Source organism: Notamacropus eugenii, chromosome 6 (assembly GCF_028372415.1).
Source record: "Notamacropus eugenii isolate mMacEug1 chromosome 6, mMacEug1.pri_v2, whole genome shotgun sequence".
Taxonomy (NCBI): Eukaryota; Metazoa; Chordata; class Mammalia; order Diprotodontia; family Macropodidae; genus Notamacropus; species Notamacropus eugenii.
The window spans coordinates 42,538,827-42,558,588 of record NC_092877.1 but is presented as its reverse complement, the minus strand read 5'-3'; the positions used below and the strand labels follow the sequence as shown (position 1 = coordinate 42,558,588).

Below are 19,762 nucleotides of genomic sequence, written 5' to 3'. Positions count from 1 at the left end.
CATGTGCTCACATCATGTTTCTATGTCACATTTTAATAATTCTCACAATATTTCATACTTTTTCATGATTGTAATATCTTTTATAGTGAGCTGTGATCATTGATTTTCGATGTCATTGTTGTAACTGTTTGGGGACTCCACAAACCTTTTCCATGTAAGACAGTGAACTTAATAAATATTACATGTGTTCTGACTTCTCCAACTGGCAGACCATGTCTCTCCCCCTCTCCTTGGACTTCCCTTTTCACTGTGACATACAATATAGAAATTAGAACGAATAATAACTCTAAAACAATCTCTAAGTGTTCAAGTGAAAGAGTCAATCCATGTGGCAAACTTCATTGTTGTCTTATTTTAAGGGATTGCCATAGACACCTGACCTTCAGTAACCAACAGCCTGATTAGTCAGCAGTCATCAAAATCAAGACAAGATACTTCATCAGCAAAAACAGATTGTGACTTGCTGAAGACTCAGACGAGTGTTAGCATTTCTTAGCTCTACAGTATTTTAATTAAGGTGTGCATATCATTTTAGACATAATATTGCTTATTGCACACTTAATAAACTATGTAAACATAACTTTTATAGGTACTAAGGAACTAAAAAATCCTTGTAACTCACTTTATTGCTATATTTGCTTTATTGCCATCATCTGGAACCTAACCCTCAATATCTCTGAGGTATGCCTACACCAGGTTTGGTAAAACACACTAAGTTCATTCCGAGCCAAAGTAAACCCAATAAACCAAATCAAGTTGAGAATTTAAGATGTTCCATTCCTTCTAATGCCTAACAGCTCCTGGGCCTGAAAAGTTACCAGTGGTATTTAAATTTCAAATCCAAAGGAAAATTCTGAATTAATTCAGTCCAACATACATGAAGTAGGAATCTTCTTTACAAAATCTCCAACAAGTGACCATCCAGCTTGCTATTAGGTGTAGTGGGGGGATGTTTCTGAACTTATCACCCCAAGAAAAAAAAAACAGCAACACATACATAGTAAAACACCAAGATAAAAGGAAATAAATGAAACCATAAATCTCCATTTCATTCTACTAGCTTTAAAAAAGAGGATAAGAAATTCTACATGTAATTTTCAAAACTGTTCTGTTTATCTGTGCTTCTGTCTTTTCTCCTCAAGACACCAGACTAGAATTATATCTATTTGCTCATCTAAATATGTTGAGTTTGAAGGAAATTATTTTTAGCATTAAGCCATGCTCTTGGAAATTATCCCTTAATAGGAAATTAAGTCCCCAAGTTATATTTAAAGGTCAGTTTCCTTTCCACAAAAGGGTAGGTAAACAAAGGCCATCAAAACCAATGAATAGGAATAAACTCACATATTCAAAATTCACAAATTCAAAATTCAAAAACGTCAGATTAGACTATGCCAGACAATGCACCAATGAAAATGAAATCAAAGCATTATTAAGAGCTATTTTGCCCAATCATATGCCAACAAAGCTGATAATCTAAGTGAAGTGGGTGAATATTTACAAATATATAAACTGACCAGATCAGCAAAAGAGGAAATACAATACTTAAATAATTCTGTCTTAGGAAAAGTGATTAAACAAACCAAAAATAAACTATCAATGAAAAATCACTAGGATCAGGTGGATTTACAAGCGAATTCTGTCAAACATTTAAGGAATAGTTAACCCCTAAACTATGTGAAATAATAGGTAAATGAGTCCTCCCAAATTCTTTCTATTACGCAAATATGGTTTTGAAACCTAAACCAGGGAGACCAAAAATAGAGAAAGAAAAGTATAAACCAATTTCTCTAATAAAAATTGAAGCAAACATTTTAAGTAAAATGCTAGTGAGGAAATTATAACAATATATCACAAAGGACATACACTGTGACCAATCTGGATTTACACCAGATTGTAAGACTGGTTCAATTTTAGGAAAACTATTAGCATAATTGATCACAGCAATAACAAAAAGAACCAAAATCATGTGAAGCTACATAGATAGATGATAGACAGACAGACAGATATCCATTCCTATTTTTAAAAAACACTAGAAAGCACAGGAATAAACGGAATCTTTTTTAAATGATAAGTAATATCTATCTGAAATAAAGATACCTGAAATAAAGGTACCTGAAAAACTAGAAGTTTTTCCAATAAGATCATGGATGAAGAAAAGATATCCATTATTACCAAAATTAATCAATACTGTACTAGAAAATCTAGGTCTAGCAATAATACAACAACAAGTATAGGCAGTGAGGAAAGAAAACCATCATTCTTTGCAGATTATATGATGGAATACTTAGAAAACCCTAAAGAATCAGCTAAAAAAGCTAGTTAAAACAATTAATAGCTTTTTATATTTTTTATATTTTTCCTAATAATTTATAAAGATAATTTGAACATTCCTTATATTTGTTTTTCAGTTACAGATTCTCTCCCTCCTTCCCTCCATGTCTTCTCCCTGGGATGGTAAACAATCTGATATAGATTATACATGTGCAGTCATGCAAAACAGATTTCCACATTAGTCATGTTGTGAAAGAAGACAGACAAAAAAGAAAGAAAAAATAAGGAAAGTGAAAAACAGGACGTTTTCATCTGCATTCAGACTCTATCAATCATTTCTCTGTAGATGAACAGCATTTTTCATCATGGGTCCTTTGATATTGTCTTGGATTGTTTTTGTTGTTGTTGTATTTGTCCTTCATTCTCAGAAAGGACCAAAATATCAGGGAGATAATTACATGACTTGCAGCTGACTTTGATTTGAGGGAGGGAGAGCTATACAAGGTCACCAGTCTCACTTTCTCCTCCAGAGCCATCTGGTTCCAGTGGCCAGATATGCATCAGGACAACTGGAGATTACCCAGGATGTGTTGAAAGAACCTGGACTTTCCTTCTCCCTCTCCAGTCCCTCTACCTTTCCATCCCCATCTCTTGGATCATTATATTTCTGAGAACAGCTAAGTCTTTCCCAATTTTTCATCATATAATGTTTCTATTACAGTATAAATGGTCTCCTGATTTTGCTCACTTCACTTTGCATGGGTTCATTTAAGTCTTCTCAGGTTTTTCTGAAATCATCTCACTCTTCTCATTGCACAATAGTATTCCATTACAATCATTTCCCACAACCTGTCCAGCCATTCTTGAACTGAAGAACACCTTCTCAATTTTAAATTCTTTGCCTTAACTAAAACAACTATTTTTGTATATATGGGTCCTTTTCTCCTTTTTTATCTTTTCAGAATATAGGTCTAGATCAAAATTTCCAAAATCAAAGGATATGCACAGTTTTAGACCCCTTTGGGAATGTTCCAAACTGGTCTTCAGAGCGGTTGGATCAATGTACAATTCTACCAACAGTGCACTAGTGTTCCAATTTTCCCACATCCACCCCAACATAAAGCATTTTTATGTTCTGTCACATTAGTCAATCTTATAGGTATGAGATGGTACCTCAGAATTGCATTTCTCCAATCAGTAGTAATTTGGAGCATTTTTTCATATGTCTACAGAGAGCTTTGATTCCATCCTCTGGAAACTGCCTGTTTATATCCTTCGACCATTTATCAATTGGGGAATGGCTTGTATTTTTATAAATTTGACTCTGTTCTCTATGTATTTGAGAAATAAGGCCTTTATCAGAAATATCTGCTGTAAAAATATTCCCAACTTTCTGCTTTGCAATTAACAACTTTAGAAAAATTGTAGAATATAAAATAAGCCCACATAAGCCATCAGCATTTCTATATATTACCAAAAAACCCTAGCAGGAAAAGATAGAAAGGGAAATTTCATTTAAAATAATTGCAAACAATATGAAATATTTATGAGCCTACCGAACTATATAAATAAAATTTTAAAAGTTTTAGTAAAAATAAATAGAGCTCTAAACAACTAGAGAAATAATCATTGCTCATAGGTAGACTGATCAATATAACAAAAATTATGCTTCTGTCTCAGTTAATTTACTTATTCTTTTTACCTTGGAAGACAACAAATTTCACACTGAATTTTCTTTCCCTAGTATTCACTTTGTTGTCACATAATGCTACGGGAATATTTTCACATACTCATATTAGATCTTGTTTCCAGGTAGATATGAACTGTGTGACCTTGCATAAGTCAATTAACTTACATCAGTTTCCTGAACTAGAAAATGGGAATAAAAACAAAATCTGTCTCATAGGATTTTTGTGAGAATTGAGATGACATACTGACAGATCATTAGAAACATTATGGTAACATATACATGCTAATGATGATTATAATTGTTAATGCCTCAATAACTACTAGTTTCTCTGGGGATGAAGGAAAAGAAAGCTTGGGAAAATTATCACATGTAAAACCGTGCACAAGCAGACATCTGTACAAGCAAGGAGGAAGGAACAGGGCAGCTGACTCTGGAGTTTCATTCTCATCTGAGCTGGTTAAAAGAAAGAAGAATATACAAATACCGTTGTGTACACGAATATATTTTACTCAATATGAAAATAGGAGGGAAAAGTAAGAAGAGGGAGGGGGCATTAGAGGGAAGGTAGAGTAACAGAAGCATTACTCCTATGTAAAGCATTCTAAGGATGTACAAAAATGTTTACAATACTATTTGGGATGGCAAAGGATGGGAACCTGAGGAAGTATCGATAAACTGGGGAATATATGAATGAGTGATGGGATATGAACGTGATGGAATATTATACTACTGTGTTCTAAATACTGAGCACTCATCAGTGTAATGACCAACCAGGATTCTAGAGAGCTAATGGTAAAAGATGTTATGACTCTCCTGATAGAAAAATGAAGGACTCATAATACAAATTGAGACAAATATTTTTAGGTCCTGGGAAATGGGGGAAAATTGTAGTGAATAACTATGCACATCTCTAATGTTTTTTGATTTGCTTGCTTTCTCATTGGGATTCAGGAAGAAGTTAGGAGAAAGGAAAGAAGACTGAAATTTGAGAATAAAATGAGAGAGAGACAGATATAGAGACAGAGAGAGAACTAAAGTAAAACATCAAACTTCTATTAAGGAAGATAAAACAGGAAACATATTCTTTAAATTTGTATGGTTCTGAAAATGATTGCTCTGTAGTAGCATCGCAGATTGAGGATATGAAGTACTGCCTCTTTATTTGTGAATAGAATAGCAGAAACAGAAAAAAATATATATGCTACACTGAAAACACTGGCATCAAAGAAGTTGATTCCAGGACAGATATATGTAATAAACCAACTACTGCGTTATCTTGAAAAAGATTTCTTACTAATATTTTTTGAAAAGTTTTGTCAATGTGATGTATCAAAATTGTACACTTTTTTGAAAACTGGAAAAACAAACTTCTACTAATCAGTAAGGCTAAAACCAAAGAGGAAATGTCTGGAGGGTCATCAAATAAGAGAAATGATGAATAACAAACATTTGAACAAGAATTAAGTGAAGTTTAAGAAGTTTCATTGAAATAATTTTTTTGAAGTTAGCCAAAACTTCCTGGGAAACTACAAGACAGAATATTACCAAAAATTTTCTCAAAGCCTTGAAGTTATATAATGCACCATGTCACTCAAGATCTGCCTTAAATCCGTATTTTACCTTCTTTCCCTAGAGCCTGCATACTATCATTAATAAGCATGGTTAATTATTCTATAGAGGAATCACTATAATGGAAAAACAATACCAGGAACAGTGCATTAAAAATACAGTGGTTGACTACTATTGGATATTTAAGAAAGACATTCCACAGGCAAAATACAAAAGAAATCATCAATACATACATGTTAGGTGACATGAGCAAGCAATATTTTGTTTAGTGAAAATTATTTTTAGTAATACAAAACTGTAGTTTCTATGATAATAGAGAAGATCTCAAATAATTTTTGAAATCAGCACACTCCAAAAAAACTATAAGTTTCACCTATTTTTATGGGAGTAATAGAACAACTCCTTTTATTGTTGGCCAGTATAATTAAAGAGATATTCAAGGTTCTTCACAGGATCATTGATTTATAGTTGGGAAGGACTTTACAGGTTATTGAATCCAACTTTTTCATAATACAAATGAGGAAATTACGGTACACAGAAGTTAAGTGACTTTACCAGAGTCACGCAGTTTGGATCAGAGAAAGAATTGAACTCCAGATCTTCTTAACAAGCTCAACCCTCTATCTACAACATCATACTAGCTGAACTAATAAAACAAGGACAACACTTCCCAAATTTTTCCCTAAATTTCATGGTGTGCTGATCAAAATACTGCCAGCATAATCTGTGGAATTATGTAAAAGTAAAACAAAATTAATGTAGAAGAACAAAACATAAAGAATACAATGAAATTATGAAAAATCAAAAAGGAGGAAGAGTGGCTTGTACTCCTTCACCTTAAATTATACTATAAAACAGTAATTATGAAAACTAAGTAGTTAAAAATAGATCAGTGAAAGAGTTTTAAAATAATGGCAACAATTTCATACATATAATGAAGGTACATATAATGAAGAAAATTTAAAAGATCACATAAAATAAAGATAAGTGGTTTATACTACTTTTAAGTCAACTTGCATCTTTTTCAAAGGTGGGGTCAGAAATCAGAAAATTGGGTGCTTTCATGTGCATGGAAAATCATGTATAATATCTCAGAATTTTCTCTTTATTCTTTCTTAGATATTTATTATTCTTGTTTTCTTTTCCTGTTTTCTTTCTGTATATTTGGACATCTGTATTTCTTCAATGAAGTTAAAATAAAACTTTTTACAACAAAAGTGGAGTTAATTAGAATCTCCATTTTATAATGGTCATTTGTTCATATTATCCTTACTGATTAAATAATTTTTGTTATCCTGTGTGATGAATGGTAAATATCTTCCATTTTGTATTTAGTTGTGAATTCAATCAATCTTTATAAAAGTGACACATAATGCTTAAAAATAGCCATACTAGCTTTTTTTATAGTTGTCAAATGTCTACAGTATACACTTTTTCTCACATTCTGTTTAGTTTTGTAGATTTCTTTCTAGTGGACTTGTCTAAATGTGAAAGAGTCAAGTTGAAATCCTCAGAAATAATTGTTTTGCTACTTACATTTTTTCATAATTCAGTTAGCTTTCTACTAAAATACTTGCAGTACTTTTCAATTACTTAGATACTATACTATTTGTTAGTTATATTTAATACTGATGTTGTTTGATTATCTATGATAACATTTACCATAATGTAGTATCTCTTTATCTCCTTTAAACGTGCCTATTTTTACTTTTGCCTTGTCTGAGATCACAATTGTCTCTCAGTTGAGGCAAAATAAATTCTATTTCATCTTCTCATTTTAGCTTTTTATGAATTATTATTTTTAAATGAATTTAAATTTGTAGCCTTTGGTTTTGCAATACATACATTTTTGAAGGTATCTATCCCTATCTATATGACAAATAATCCCTTATAACAATGAATCAAAAAAGAAAAAAAAACTTATCAATATATTTTTTTTAAATCTGACATTAGCCCCCAACAATCTTTGTATACAAGTAGGGAGTGAATGTAGGAGCCGATCTTGTTCATTATCATTTCACTATATTCCGTTTCAGTCATTTTACTATTGTTCTTTCCATTTATATTTGTAAATATTTTCTTTGTTCTCTGCATTCATCATCTTTATCATTTTTCACAACACAGTAATATGATATTGCATTTATATAACACAACTTGTTTCATCATTACCCAATAGATGATCATATTCTTTGTTTATAGGGGGGTTTTGTTATTACAAAATATGCTCATAATATTTCAGTATACATGGATCCTTTCTTTCATCATTGGTTTTCTTGGGACACATACCTAAAATCAGACTTTCTGAGGCAGTGGATATGGATATTTTATTTGAACACATTACATCATTACAAATTTTTTTCCAAATAATTGGACCAATTCACAGAAAGACCAAGGATGTATTAGTGTACCCAAGTCTTTACATTCTGTGTGTTTCTTATATAAAGAAAATTGGTTGAGTTTTTGGGGGTTTTTTTGGGTTTTTTTGCTTTCTAATGCATTCTGATGTCTTCTTTCAATTTATCGGTGAATTTACTCCATTAATATTCACAGATATGATTATTGTTAATTTTATTCTCTACTGAATTCTTTTATCCTTATTTTTATACATATATCAGAACAAGATATCCAATCTCAGTCCCTCCTTTCCTCTCCATTTCCAACCAAGATCAAGAACTTGGTCTTGTCCTCTCTTACTTATATTTTTTAATTAGCCTTCCAGAGATTTCTTGTGACAATATCCTCATTGTTCTCACCCTCCAGTTAAAACTCTCCTCATTCATGCCTTATGAATCCATGTCCCCACATCATATACTGTACTTTTATCATGATAATCTTTTTTAAAAAACACTTTCCTTGATGAGCCCAGGTAACAATGAAGTTCATGAAGTTTCTATTCCCCCAACTACATTTCATCTCTATGTCTTTACATCTTCTATTGTGTCTGATTGTAAGAAATAGTGAGTTCTTTCCTCATCACATTTTTTTAAATTGTCCCCTAAGAAATATATCACTCCATGTACCAAGACAAGCTCAAAACAGATAATTTTGATTACAATATTAAAAAGCTTCTGCACACACAAAACCAATGTAGCCAAAATAAGAAGGAAAACAGGAAACGGGGAAATTTTTATAAGTTTCACTGATAAAGGTCTGATTTCTCAAATATAAGAAACTCAACAAAATTTATAAAAACTAATGAATAACAAAAGGATATTAAAAAGCAGATTTCAGAAGAAAAAAACTATCAATAATCATATAAAATACTCTAAATCACCAATAACTACAGAAATACAAATTGAACGAACTCTGAGATAGCACTTCATACTCATCAGATGGGCTAAGATGATTGGAAAAGAATATGACAAATGCTGGAGGGGACATAAATATCTACACTAATGCACTAGTGCAGCTGTGAACTAGCTGAGCAATTCTGGAGAACAATTTGGAACTATGTCCAAAACAATTCAGAACTATAAAAGTGTGCACATTCTTTTTACCCAGCAAGAATGTTACTAGATTTTTATCCCCAAACAGGTAAAAATAAAAATTAAAAGGCCCATATGTACTAATATATATCAAATGAAAGAGATTGAGAAATAACCAAAAAAAAGAATAATCCAAGAAAAACAAGATTAGGAAAAGAAGGTCAATCAAATAGAAAAGGAGATTCAGCATCTTAACGAGGAAAACAACTCCTTGTACTTACGTATATATTGTATTTATAAAAGTCTTCTAAATTCAGAAAGAAATAAAATGTTAAAGGAATAGGGAAGGGAAAAGGATAAGGGAAGGCTCTCTGGAGGGAAGGGGTTGGGAACAGGTTAAAGAGAGGGTACAGAAGGGTGTTTACATTAATGGTAATGAGAGAACAAGGAAGGGATCCTTGGGAGGATAAGGGAGGGATCTTTAGAGGGAAAGGTGAAGGAATGTGTCAAAGGTTGTTGTTGTGTTCGTCCTTCATTTTCTAAGAAGATCATGACCTCAAAGGAATTATGACATGACTTGTGCTTGACTATATTTTGAGTGAGAGAGGGCTGTGCAAGGTCACAAACTCCACTTTCTCCTCCTGAGCCATCTGGATCCAGTGGCCAGATATTCATCAGGATGACTGGAGATGGCCCAGGATGCAATGGGAGACGTTGGCCTTTTAAACTAAGGCTTTTGCAGGTACTTACTTAGAGGAAGACAAGGTCCATTCAGTGAATAGGCCTATTTAAGAAGTAGTCAGAAAGGAGGAAAGAAGGGAAGAAAGATGGAAAGGAGGAAAGGAAGGAAGGAAGGAAGAAAGAGAGAAAGAAGGAAGGAAGGAGAAAAAGAAAAACAAGAAGAAAGAAAGAAAAAAGAAAGAAGGAAAGAAAGAAAGGAAGAAGGAAGAAAAGAAGGAAGGAAAGGAGGAAAGAAAGGAAGGAAGGAAGAAAAAGAAAGGAAGGAAAGAGAAAAAAGAAAGAAAGGAGGAAAAAGGAAGAAAGACAGAAAGGAGGAAAGAAGGAAAGAAAGATGGAAAGGAGGAAGGAAGGAAGGAGGGAAGGAAGGAAGGAAAGAAAGAAAGAGAAAGAAAGAGAGGAAGGAAGGAAGGAAAGAAGGAGAAAAAAGAAAGAAAGGAGGAAAAAGGAAGAAAGGCAGAAAGGAGGAAAGAAAGATGGAAAGGAGTAAGAAAGGAAGGAGAGAAAGAAAGAAAGACAGGAAGAAAGAAAGAAACAAAGAAGGAAATACATGTAGCTAGTAAACCCCAAGTTAACTGGGCATCCTCTAGCCATTCAAATTTATCTTCCTTTGGAAAAGAGAAGGAAGGATAGAGGGAGACAGAAGGGACAGCATGAGCTGATTTACCCAGCTAGATGGGTCTCCACTCAGACAACTCTGTCTACTCAGAGGTTGAGTTTGTCCTTCACTTCCAAAGAAGACCATGACATCAGAGAAATGATAACATGACTTGCACTTGACTTTGTTTTGAGTGAGGGAGGGCTGTGCAAGGTCACCAGCCTCACTTTCTCCTCCTGGGTCATCAAGTCAAAGAAGGGCATAGAAGGATGTTTAGATTTTAGGGAATGGGAAGATAAGGGAAGCATACTTTGAGGGAGGACTACGTTAAGTAATAGGAAGGCATGGTAGAGAGTTGAAGGAAAGTAAAGGAATTATGAGGGATAGAAAATAAGATATGCACAAAACCATAAACACAAAGATCAGAAGTAGAATCTGTTTAGGAAAGTCTATATATGCATGCACATATGTAAGTACACAAGCACATAAGTAAATATGAATGTACGTGTATATAAGGATATGCGTATTTCTATATTTAGGTCTGTATATAAATACATCCATATTTGATTACAGCCTTGGGGGGAGAAAAAGAGAAAAAAGATAAAGTAAAAATTGCACAGCAGAGAACAAAAAAAAAATCAGAAGCAAAGAAACAATGGACAGCTCTCAACACAACGTGTAGGACTTATTATATAGGTTTTCGTGAAGGAGAAATTTATTGTTATGTATTGTGAATACTCTCATGTTCTGCTGTGCACATGGCATGCATTATTTCCTTTTTATTATGTACTTAAAATATAGAAGTTTATAAAGTTCCTTTTCTTATTGTGTATTTGAGATTCAGTCATTTAGAAAAGAAAAAGAAAGAAAACTATAGACTCAACATTCAAGTAAAAATGATTATGATCAACTCTACTCAACACAAGGTTTCTTCTACTTAGGAAATTTCCATTTCAGTACACAATAATAAATGCCTCACTTGCTCCATATATCAGGCTAAGATGTCTCCAGCAATGCTTCAAATTGTTGCCTGGTCATCCCTCAAGGGCATCCTTGCTACCAAACCCCACCACACCTTCTCACTTGACAGTTCTGAAACCCTAATCGATGCATTACTGCTCTTGCTACTGAACACCTTGTCATTTACTCTCCTAAAGCTCTATTGACTATCATTAGGTAACATCTGTTACAGTAATTAATTCCTTGTAGGCCACTGAGGTTATTTGATGTCTCCAAAGGTCTATGTAGTTCCCTTCTTTTCAGTTTTAGGGAATTTGTTTTCTATGAAACGTTACGACTTCGGTAACAATTTCCCAAATCCCCAGTTAGAAAAATTCTTAATATTCTAAATAAAATGCCAGGGTAATCATGTCCACACCTAGGTTGACATGACTCTGAGAATTTGGCCCTCTGGTTACTTCTACCTTTGGCTATTCCATCTTGTTCTTTGGTGTAGTGTTAGAGATGGCTAAGACCATGTGAGTTTCAAAAAGTCTGAAGAACAAGCTGCCAGAGATTTGGAATTTGGAATCTCGACCAGAGTCTGTAGATAGCCAATTCTTCTCCATCACCATAGCCTTAAAAAAAGACTAGAACCCATTCTAGCAAGGTACTGATTTCAAAGACAATATGCCAGCTCCAATAAGCAATGAAGAGATTGAACCAATGAACTAGTCTATATTTGAGAGAGAACTTGATGGAGTCAATGCTTTTTAGCAACTATAACTTCAAGTCCAGTCTCTGGGGACAGAGGAGGATATGCTAATTGGATATAGGGATGAGTCTATATTAATATTTTTGGTTATATGGTATTAGAGGACTAATTGCTGCCTAAAATGATGATGTTGAGGAGATATTGACTGCCATTAGAGACAGATAATGGGGAAAACACACACAAGTAAGGAGAAGGGTTCAAATTGAAAGTATTAGGGAAATATAGTATAATGTCTTAAAGTTACCACTAGAACTTTGAGGTTCTAAACAGGTTTGCTCTGTGGGGACTGACTAATCAGTGGAAGTGTGAGTAAGGATAAGGACCCTAAGGGTCTGTATGAATTGCAAAATAATATAAAGGGGAATTGTGAAGGAAAAAAGAGACTAAAAGTGTCAGATGTCATTATTTTCTGAAGACATTACGAGAAAATTATTTTTTAAAGTTACTCTTTCCTAAAATATCTCATACTAAGTGAAGGTAGAAAGGTAGAACAGAACAGAATAAACAATTAAGAATTATTTTATTTGAAATTTTTATTATTTATTTATGTTTAACATTCTTTTCTTTTTCAGCTTTGAATTTTAAATTCTCGTCTTCCAACCTCTCCTCTCTCAGTGAGAAGGCAACCAATGTATCTATTATACATGTGAAATCATACAAAATATATTTCAATGTTAACTATATCACAAAAAAATTAAAAAGTGAGAAAATTATACAGTTTGCACTTAGAGATCATCAGTTCTCTCTGAAAGTGGATAGAATTTTTTCATCATGAGTCCTTTGGAATTGTTTTGGATCATTGCATTGATCAGAGTAGCCGGTTCTTTTACACTTTTTCATCATATATTGCTGTTATAGTGCACAATGATATTCTGGTTGTTCTCATTTCATTTTGCATGAGTACATATAGGTCTTGTCATGTTTTTTTTTTTCTCAAAACACCCACTTCATCATTTTGTGTAGTCAATAGAATTCCATCGCAATCTTAAGTCACAACTTTTTCAGGCATTTTCCTTGATGAGTTTTCCCCTAGTTTCCAATTCTTTGCCACCACAAGGTGTTTAAATATATACATTTTTATATTTGTACACCATTTTCCTTTTTCTTTGACCTTTTGGGGGTACAGACCTAACAGTGCTATTACTGGGTCAAAAGGACAGTGTTTATAGCTCTTTCATCATAGTTCCAAATTGTTTTCCTGAAAGGTTGGATCAGTTCACAACTTTATCACCAGTTTCTTACTGCACAATTTTCCCTCATCCCCTCCAGTGTTTGTCTTTCTGACAGGTGTGAGGTGCTACCTCAGAGTTGTTTTGATTTGCACTGCTCTAATCCACAGCGATTTTGAACAATTTTTCATATAACTATTGATAGCTGTGATTTCCTCTTTTAAAAACTGTCTGCTCAAATCCTTTGACCACTTTTCACTTGGGGAGTGGATCATAGTTATGTAAATTTGACTCAGTTTCATATATATACACATATATATATGAAAAATGACATCTTTATCAAAGAAACTTACTGTAAAATATATATTACTTCACTGTCTTTTAACAAAATGTAGTTTCACTGAATATCTTTTTTAATTAAAACTGCTTTTGCTTCTGCTTTTTCTGAGATCATGATTTACTATCCTTGCCGTTTTTCCTTCATTTGAAATATTAATAGATTTTGGTCCAGCACTTTATTTTAATTCTGTGTGTCTTTCCGTGTGAAGTGTCTTTTGTAAACAACATATCGGTGGATTCTGGTTTCTAATCCATTCCTCTATCCACTTCCATTTTGTTCCTGAAGCCATTCAATTCACAGAATGGAACTTATTTATTAATTTGTATCTTTATCTGTATTTCCTTTTTCTTTTGTGAGTTTTCCAAATATTTTGTTATTGTTCTTTCCTTTTTTTCCATGTCTAGATTTACTCACTTAGCTATTTCTCTGTACTCATAGTGGAGGCCTTTCCTTATAATACACACATAAATATATACATGCATATATATGTTTTTTTCTCAAGGAAAATAAATCTACAGATCTCCCATATCTGAATGCAGTCTCACTCTGTAGGTCTAGTCTATCACCTCTTTGCCAAGAAGTGGTATGTACTATTTCCTCATCAGTCTTTTGAAGATGTAATTCATCACTGTACTGGTTTGAATTCTGAGGTCTTTCAAAATTTTTCCCCTTGTAGTCATCACATAGATTGCTCTTCTAGTACTCAGTACACTCTACATCAGTTAATAAATGTATTTCCATATTACTCAAAAGTAGTCATAATTCATCACTTCTTATGGTACAATAAAAGGTTACTACATTTCAACACACAATTTTCTCAGTTATTTCCCAAAGAGAAGCTCAAAATATGTGCATAATATATATGTGTGTGTGTGTGTGTATACTATATATATATATAGTAAGTCAACTGGGGAACATGGAAAATTTTACCTGAGAGTTAAGGGAATAAAGGATAAGGGAAGATTTTATGACTGAATAAAAGACAGAAAGGAGCATGTGAAGTAAAATATTAAAAAGCTTTTGCACACACAAAATCAATGTAGCCAAAATAAGAAGGAAAACAGGAAATGGGGAAATTTTTACCAGTTTCACTGATAAAGGTCTGATTTATCAAATATAAGAAACTCAACAAGATTTATAAAAACTAATGAATGACCAAAGGATATTAAAAAGCAGACTTCAGAAGGAAAAAAACTATCAATAATCATATAAAATGATCTAAATCTCTAATAACTATAGAAATACAAATTGAACTAACCCTGAGATAACACTTCATACTCATCAGATGGGTTAAGTAAATGGCCAGGGAAATGAGCAAAATCTGGAAAGATAATCAGACTATAGAATGTTACTTTGGTGACCAGGAAGACCAAAATATGTAAGCAGAGAAAACAAAGTTAAGGCTCCTCCATCTAAAGCCTCCAAGAAAAATATGAATTGGTCTCAGGCCATGGAAGAGCTCAAAAAGGATTTTGAAAATCAACTATGAGAAATAGAGCAAAAATTGGGAAGAGAAATGAGTGATTCAATAAAATCATGAAAAATGAGTCAACTGCTTGCTAAAGGAGATCCAAAAAATGCTGAAGAAAATAACACTTTAAAAAATAGACTAACCCAAATGGCAAAAGAGATCCAAAAAGCCAGTGAGGAGAATGCCCCAAAAAGCAGAATTGGCCATATGGAAAAGGAGATCCAAAAGCTTACTGAAGAAAATAATTTGTTAAAGATTAGAATGGAGCAGATGGAAGCTAATGACTTTATAAAAAACAAAAAATTGTAAGACAAAAGCAAAGGAATGAAAAAATAGCGAACAATGTAAAATATCTCACTGGAAAAAAAAAACTGACCTGAAAAATAGGTCCAGGAGAGACAATTTAAAAATTATGGGACTACCTGAAAGCCATGACCAAAAAAAGTGCCTAGACATCATCTTTCATGAAATTATCAAGGAAAACTGCCTTGATATTCTAGAAACAGAGGGTAAAATAAATATTGAAAGAATCCACTAATCACCCCCTGAAAGAGATCTGAAAAGAAAAGCTCCTAGGAATACTGTAGACAAATTGCAGAACTCCCAAGTCAAGAAGAAAATATTACAAGAAACCAGGAAGAAACAATTTGAGTGTTGTGGAAATACAATCAGGATAACACAAGATCTGGCAGCTTCTATGATATTCCAGAAATCAAAGGGACTAGGATTAAAACTAAGAATAACCTACCCAGCAAAACTGAGTATAATACTGCAGGAGAGGAAATGGTCATTCAATTAAATAGAGAACTTTCAAGCATTCTTGATGAAAATACCAGAGCTGAATAGAAAATTTGACTTTCAAGCACAAGAATCAAGAGAGGCATGAAAACGTAAACAGGAAAGAGAAATCATACAAGATTTACTAAAGTTGAATGGTTTACATTTCTACATGGAAAGATAACATTTGTAACTCTTGAGACTTTTCTCAGTATTGGGGTAGTTGTAGGGATTATATACATATAGACAGAGGGCACAGGGTGAGTTGAATATGAAGGGGTGATATCTAAAAAAAATAAAATTAAGGGATGAGAGAGGAATATATTGCCAGGAGAAAGGGAAAATGGAATGGGGCAAATTATCTCTCATAAAAGAGGGAAGAAAAAGCTATTTCAATGGAGGGGAAAAGCAGGGAGGTGAGCAGGAAAAAGTGCAGCTTACTCTCATCACATTTGGCTTAAGGAGAGAATATCATGCACACTCAATTTGATATGAAACTCTATCTTACACTACAGAAAAGTAGGGGAGAAGGAGATAAGTGGGATGCGGAGGGATAGAAGGGAGGGCAAATAGGATGAGGGAGTATTTTGAAGTACACACTTTTGGTGAGGGACAAAGCCAAAAGAGAGCAAAGAATAAATGGGGGGGCAGGATACGATGCAGGGAAATATAGTTGATCTTTCACAACATGACTTTTAAGGAAGCCTTGCACTTATTCACGTATGGCCTCTGTTGAATAGCTTGCCTTCTCAGTGGAGATGGGGGGGAGAAGTGGGGAAGGGAGAGAAGGTGGAACTCAAAGTTTTAAAAATGAATGTTAAAAATTGTTTTTACATGCAACTAGGAAATAAGAAATACAGATAATGGGATATAGAATTCTATCTTGCCCTATAAGAAAACAGAGGAGATGGGAATAAGGGAAGGGATGGGGTGTGATAGGAGGGAGGAAGGATTGGTGGAAGGGGTTATCATAATGCAGTGTCTTGGGGTGGGGGACAGGAGATATGGGGACAAAATTTGGAACTCAAAATCTTGTGAAAACGAATGTTGAAAAGTAAAAATAAATAAATTTTTAAAAAAATAAGAAGAAAGAAATGTTGAAGAGGAAATCACTTAACAGATACAGATTGAACTAAATGGTATTTGAAGTCTCTTCACACTGTGAGGTTCTGTGACCCTACATCCTCAAGTTCTCCAATTTAATAGATCCTCCCACTGACAGGGTTAAACATCATGATTCATTTCACTGGAAACTAGAGGCAGAAAGAACTTTAAAAGAGCTCATCCTTCATTTTCCTTTGGCCTTCATCAAGATCTACCAAAATCTCACAAGCAAATCATCATGGCTACTAATGCATCAATATCTTACTGGGGCTAATTCTCAGTTTTTTAAAGAATCAACTTAGCAAGTATAAGATAAAAGAAATATGGCAAACAATAAAAAAAATAGCAAAAAAACATGTAAGAAAAAGCTGAAGATTTTAGTAAATTGCATAGACAGTGAGTTGGCTGGGTGACAATACAATAATGAAAGAAGATTTAGGTTATAGTAAGAGAAGCACAGTGTTCCATGGATTCCAAGGTGTTTCACTACCCTCCCCCATGTACAGATTTTCTGCATTCTTCTTTTGAATACGCATCATGACAAGAAAAACTACACATCGTATGGCAGACAAAGTTATTAGTAATGAAGGCAGTATTTAAAATGTGGAGGGTTCACCATGCAAGAATCTGATAACCACATCCTCATTCAAACTGATGACAAAAACCTAGATTTCCTTCAAAATACCAATTGATTAAACAACATCAGATTTATTGGCTTTTATTTTCAGCACATTTAAATTCATAAATTTAAGTCAATAACAATGAATACATAAAATTTCTCAAGCTCATTTATTTATTAATACTACTCATAACTAACTATTAGAGTAGAATATAAGCTGTCCATGCCAGGGCCTATTTTCTTTTTGTATTTATAACATCAAGACAATGTCCTGAATACAGGAGATGCTTATCATTGTATGGAATTTATTTTATGAAAATAAATGTTTTGTGCCTATCAATTTTTTCATGGCCCCCTTCACTTCCTTGTTCCTCAGACTGTAGATCAAGGGGTTCAACATGGGAATCATTATAGTATAGAAAAGAGACACCACCTTGTTCTGATCAGTTGAATATATCGACTTGGGCATCACATAAATGAATGTAATGGTCCCAAAGTACAATGTAACAGCAGTAAGGTGGGAGGAACATGTGGAGAAAGCTTTGGATTTCCCCTCAGTGGAGCGCATCTTTAGGACTGAGAAGAGGATATATACATAAGAGATAGTTATGATCAAAACTGTTATTACAATTATCGAGCCTGAAGAGAAAGAAGGAAGAATTTCAAAAAGAGGGACATGAGAACAAGAAAGTTTCAGCAAGGGTGAGTAGTCACAGAAGAAGTGATTGATTTTATTGGGTCCACAAAAAGACAAATTCAATAAACAACCAGCAAAGGTCCAACCATTCACACAACCACCCAGGTAGGATGTGATGACCAACAGAGTACAGACCCTGGTAGACATGTAGGTGGAGTAGTATAGGGGGTTACAGATGGCCACATACCGATCATAGGCCATCACAGCCAGCAGGAAGCACTCAGCTGTCCCAAAGGTGACTGTCGAACAAAGTTGGGCAACACAGCCTTGCAAAGAGATTGAGGTTATGTCTTCAAGGAAGTTCATGAGCATCACAAGCATGACAGAGGAGGAAAACCCTATATCCACAAAAGCCAAGTGGCTGAGGAAAAAGTACATTGGAGTATGAAGCTGAGAGCTCTTTTGTATCAATACTATGATACTGAGATTGCCAAGTAAAATGACAATATAGATCCCTAGAAATACCACAAATAAGAAGACACGAAGAGTTGGGTCATCTGTTAAACCTAAAATAAAAAATTCTGTCACCTTAGTGTAGTTTTTGCCAGTCATCTGTTCTCAAATGGTGCCTGTTAAGACAAAGAAAATGGTGATTAGAAAGAAATAAAAAACTAAAATTTGAGTATTTATCTGTGGAATAAATATTTATTGCCAACCTAATATTCCTAAGACCCTATGCCAGACAACAATGCAAATAGAAAAATAAATAAGACATAGGAAGAGACATCAGATACATAAATAAATAACAACCATAAATAACAAACAAAAATGTAATACGGTCAATGTATAAGAAAGTGATTCAAACAATTACCGTGCTCTGAAAATAGAGAAGTCAGGGATTCCTTCATGGAAATGCAGGTATCTGAACTAGGTCTCAGAATCAGTAGATTTCAACAGGAAAATATGGGGTTGGGATGCAAAACATTATAAATAACCTGATACGAGGTTGGCTCAGAAAAAGCCTGGGCAACATATTACACAGTTCACATTGGAAACATTTGGCCAATTTCATATGTTGGAAGTTTTGTTAACATCATATTAACAGCAGATCTGAAGTTAATCCACAGAAATAGGCCATAAGAAACAGCTGAAACTGCCCAAACTTACATATAGTCATAGAGATGGATGACAGAAATCTAAACTGATACAACACTTCAGTTTATTCATGTTCACACACATAGTCCAAAGCAAGTGGGCAGATGAAATATTATCCATTGAACTTAGGCAACAAAGAAATCCAGAAAGTCATGGCTTAAATAAAAGTTCACTTTTACCCTAGATAAATGCCAGCTATTCTTCTGTTCTTTGCAGACCTGGTTAAACAATGCATCTGGTAAGTGGACATTAGGGACATTTATCCAGGCAATACACTTACAAAGCATGCAAACATTTATGGTACGAAGTTAGCAAGCAGACATTTGAAGACAAATTTCTATGACACATCACATCTTCACAGTCATAGAACTGATTGAGAGATAGAGAGAATGCAAGATCCTGTCATGTTTATTGTTTGCTAATTGCAAATCCTGGCACAAGTTCTATGGGTAATTCTGTAGTGATTTACTCTCACATCCATG

General features: G+C 33.9%; 1 protein-coding gene across 1 annotated transcript; it reads right to left on the bottom strand.

Annotated features, from left to right (window-relative positions):
* Window positions 1-17,798: 17,798 nt before the first annotated feature.
* On the bottom strand, window positions 17,799-18,737 carry LOC140512848 (olfactory receptor 5P80-like). The gene has a single exon (XM_072622218.1). The coding sequence runs from the start codon at window positions 18,735-18,737 to the stop codon at window positions 17,799-17,801; it is 939 nt and encodes a 312-aa protein (XP_072478319.1).
* Window positions 18,738-19,762: the final 1,025 nt, after the last annotated feature.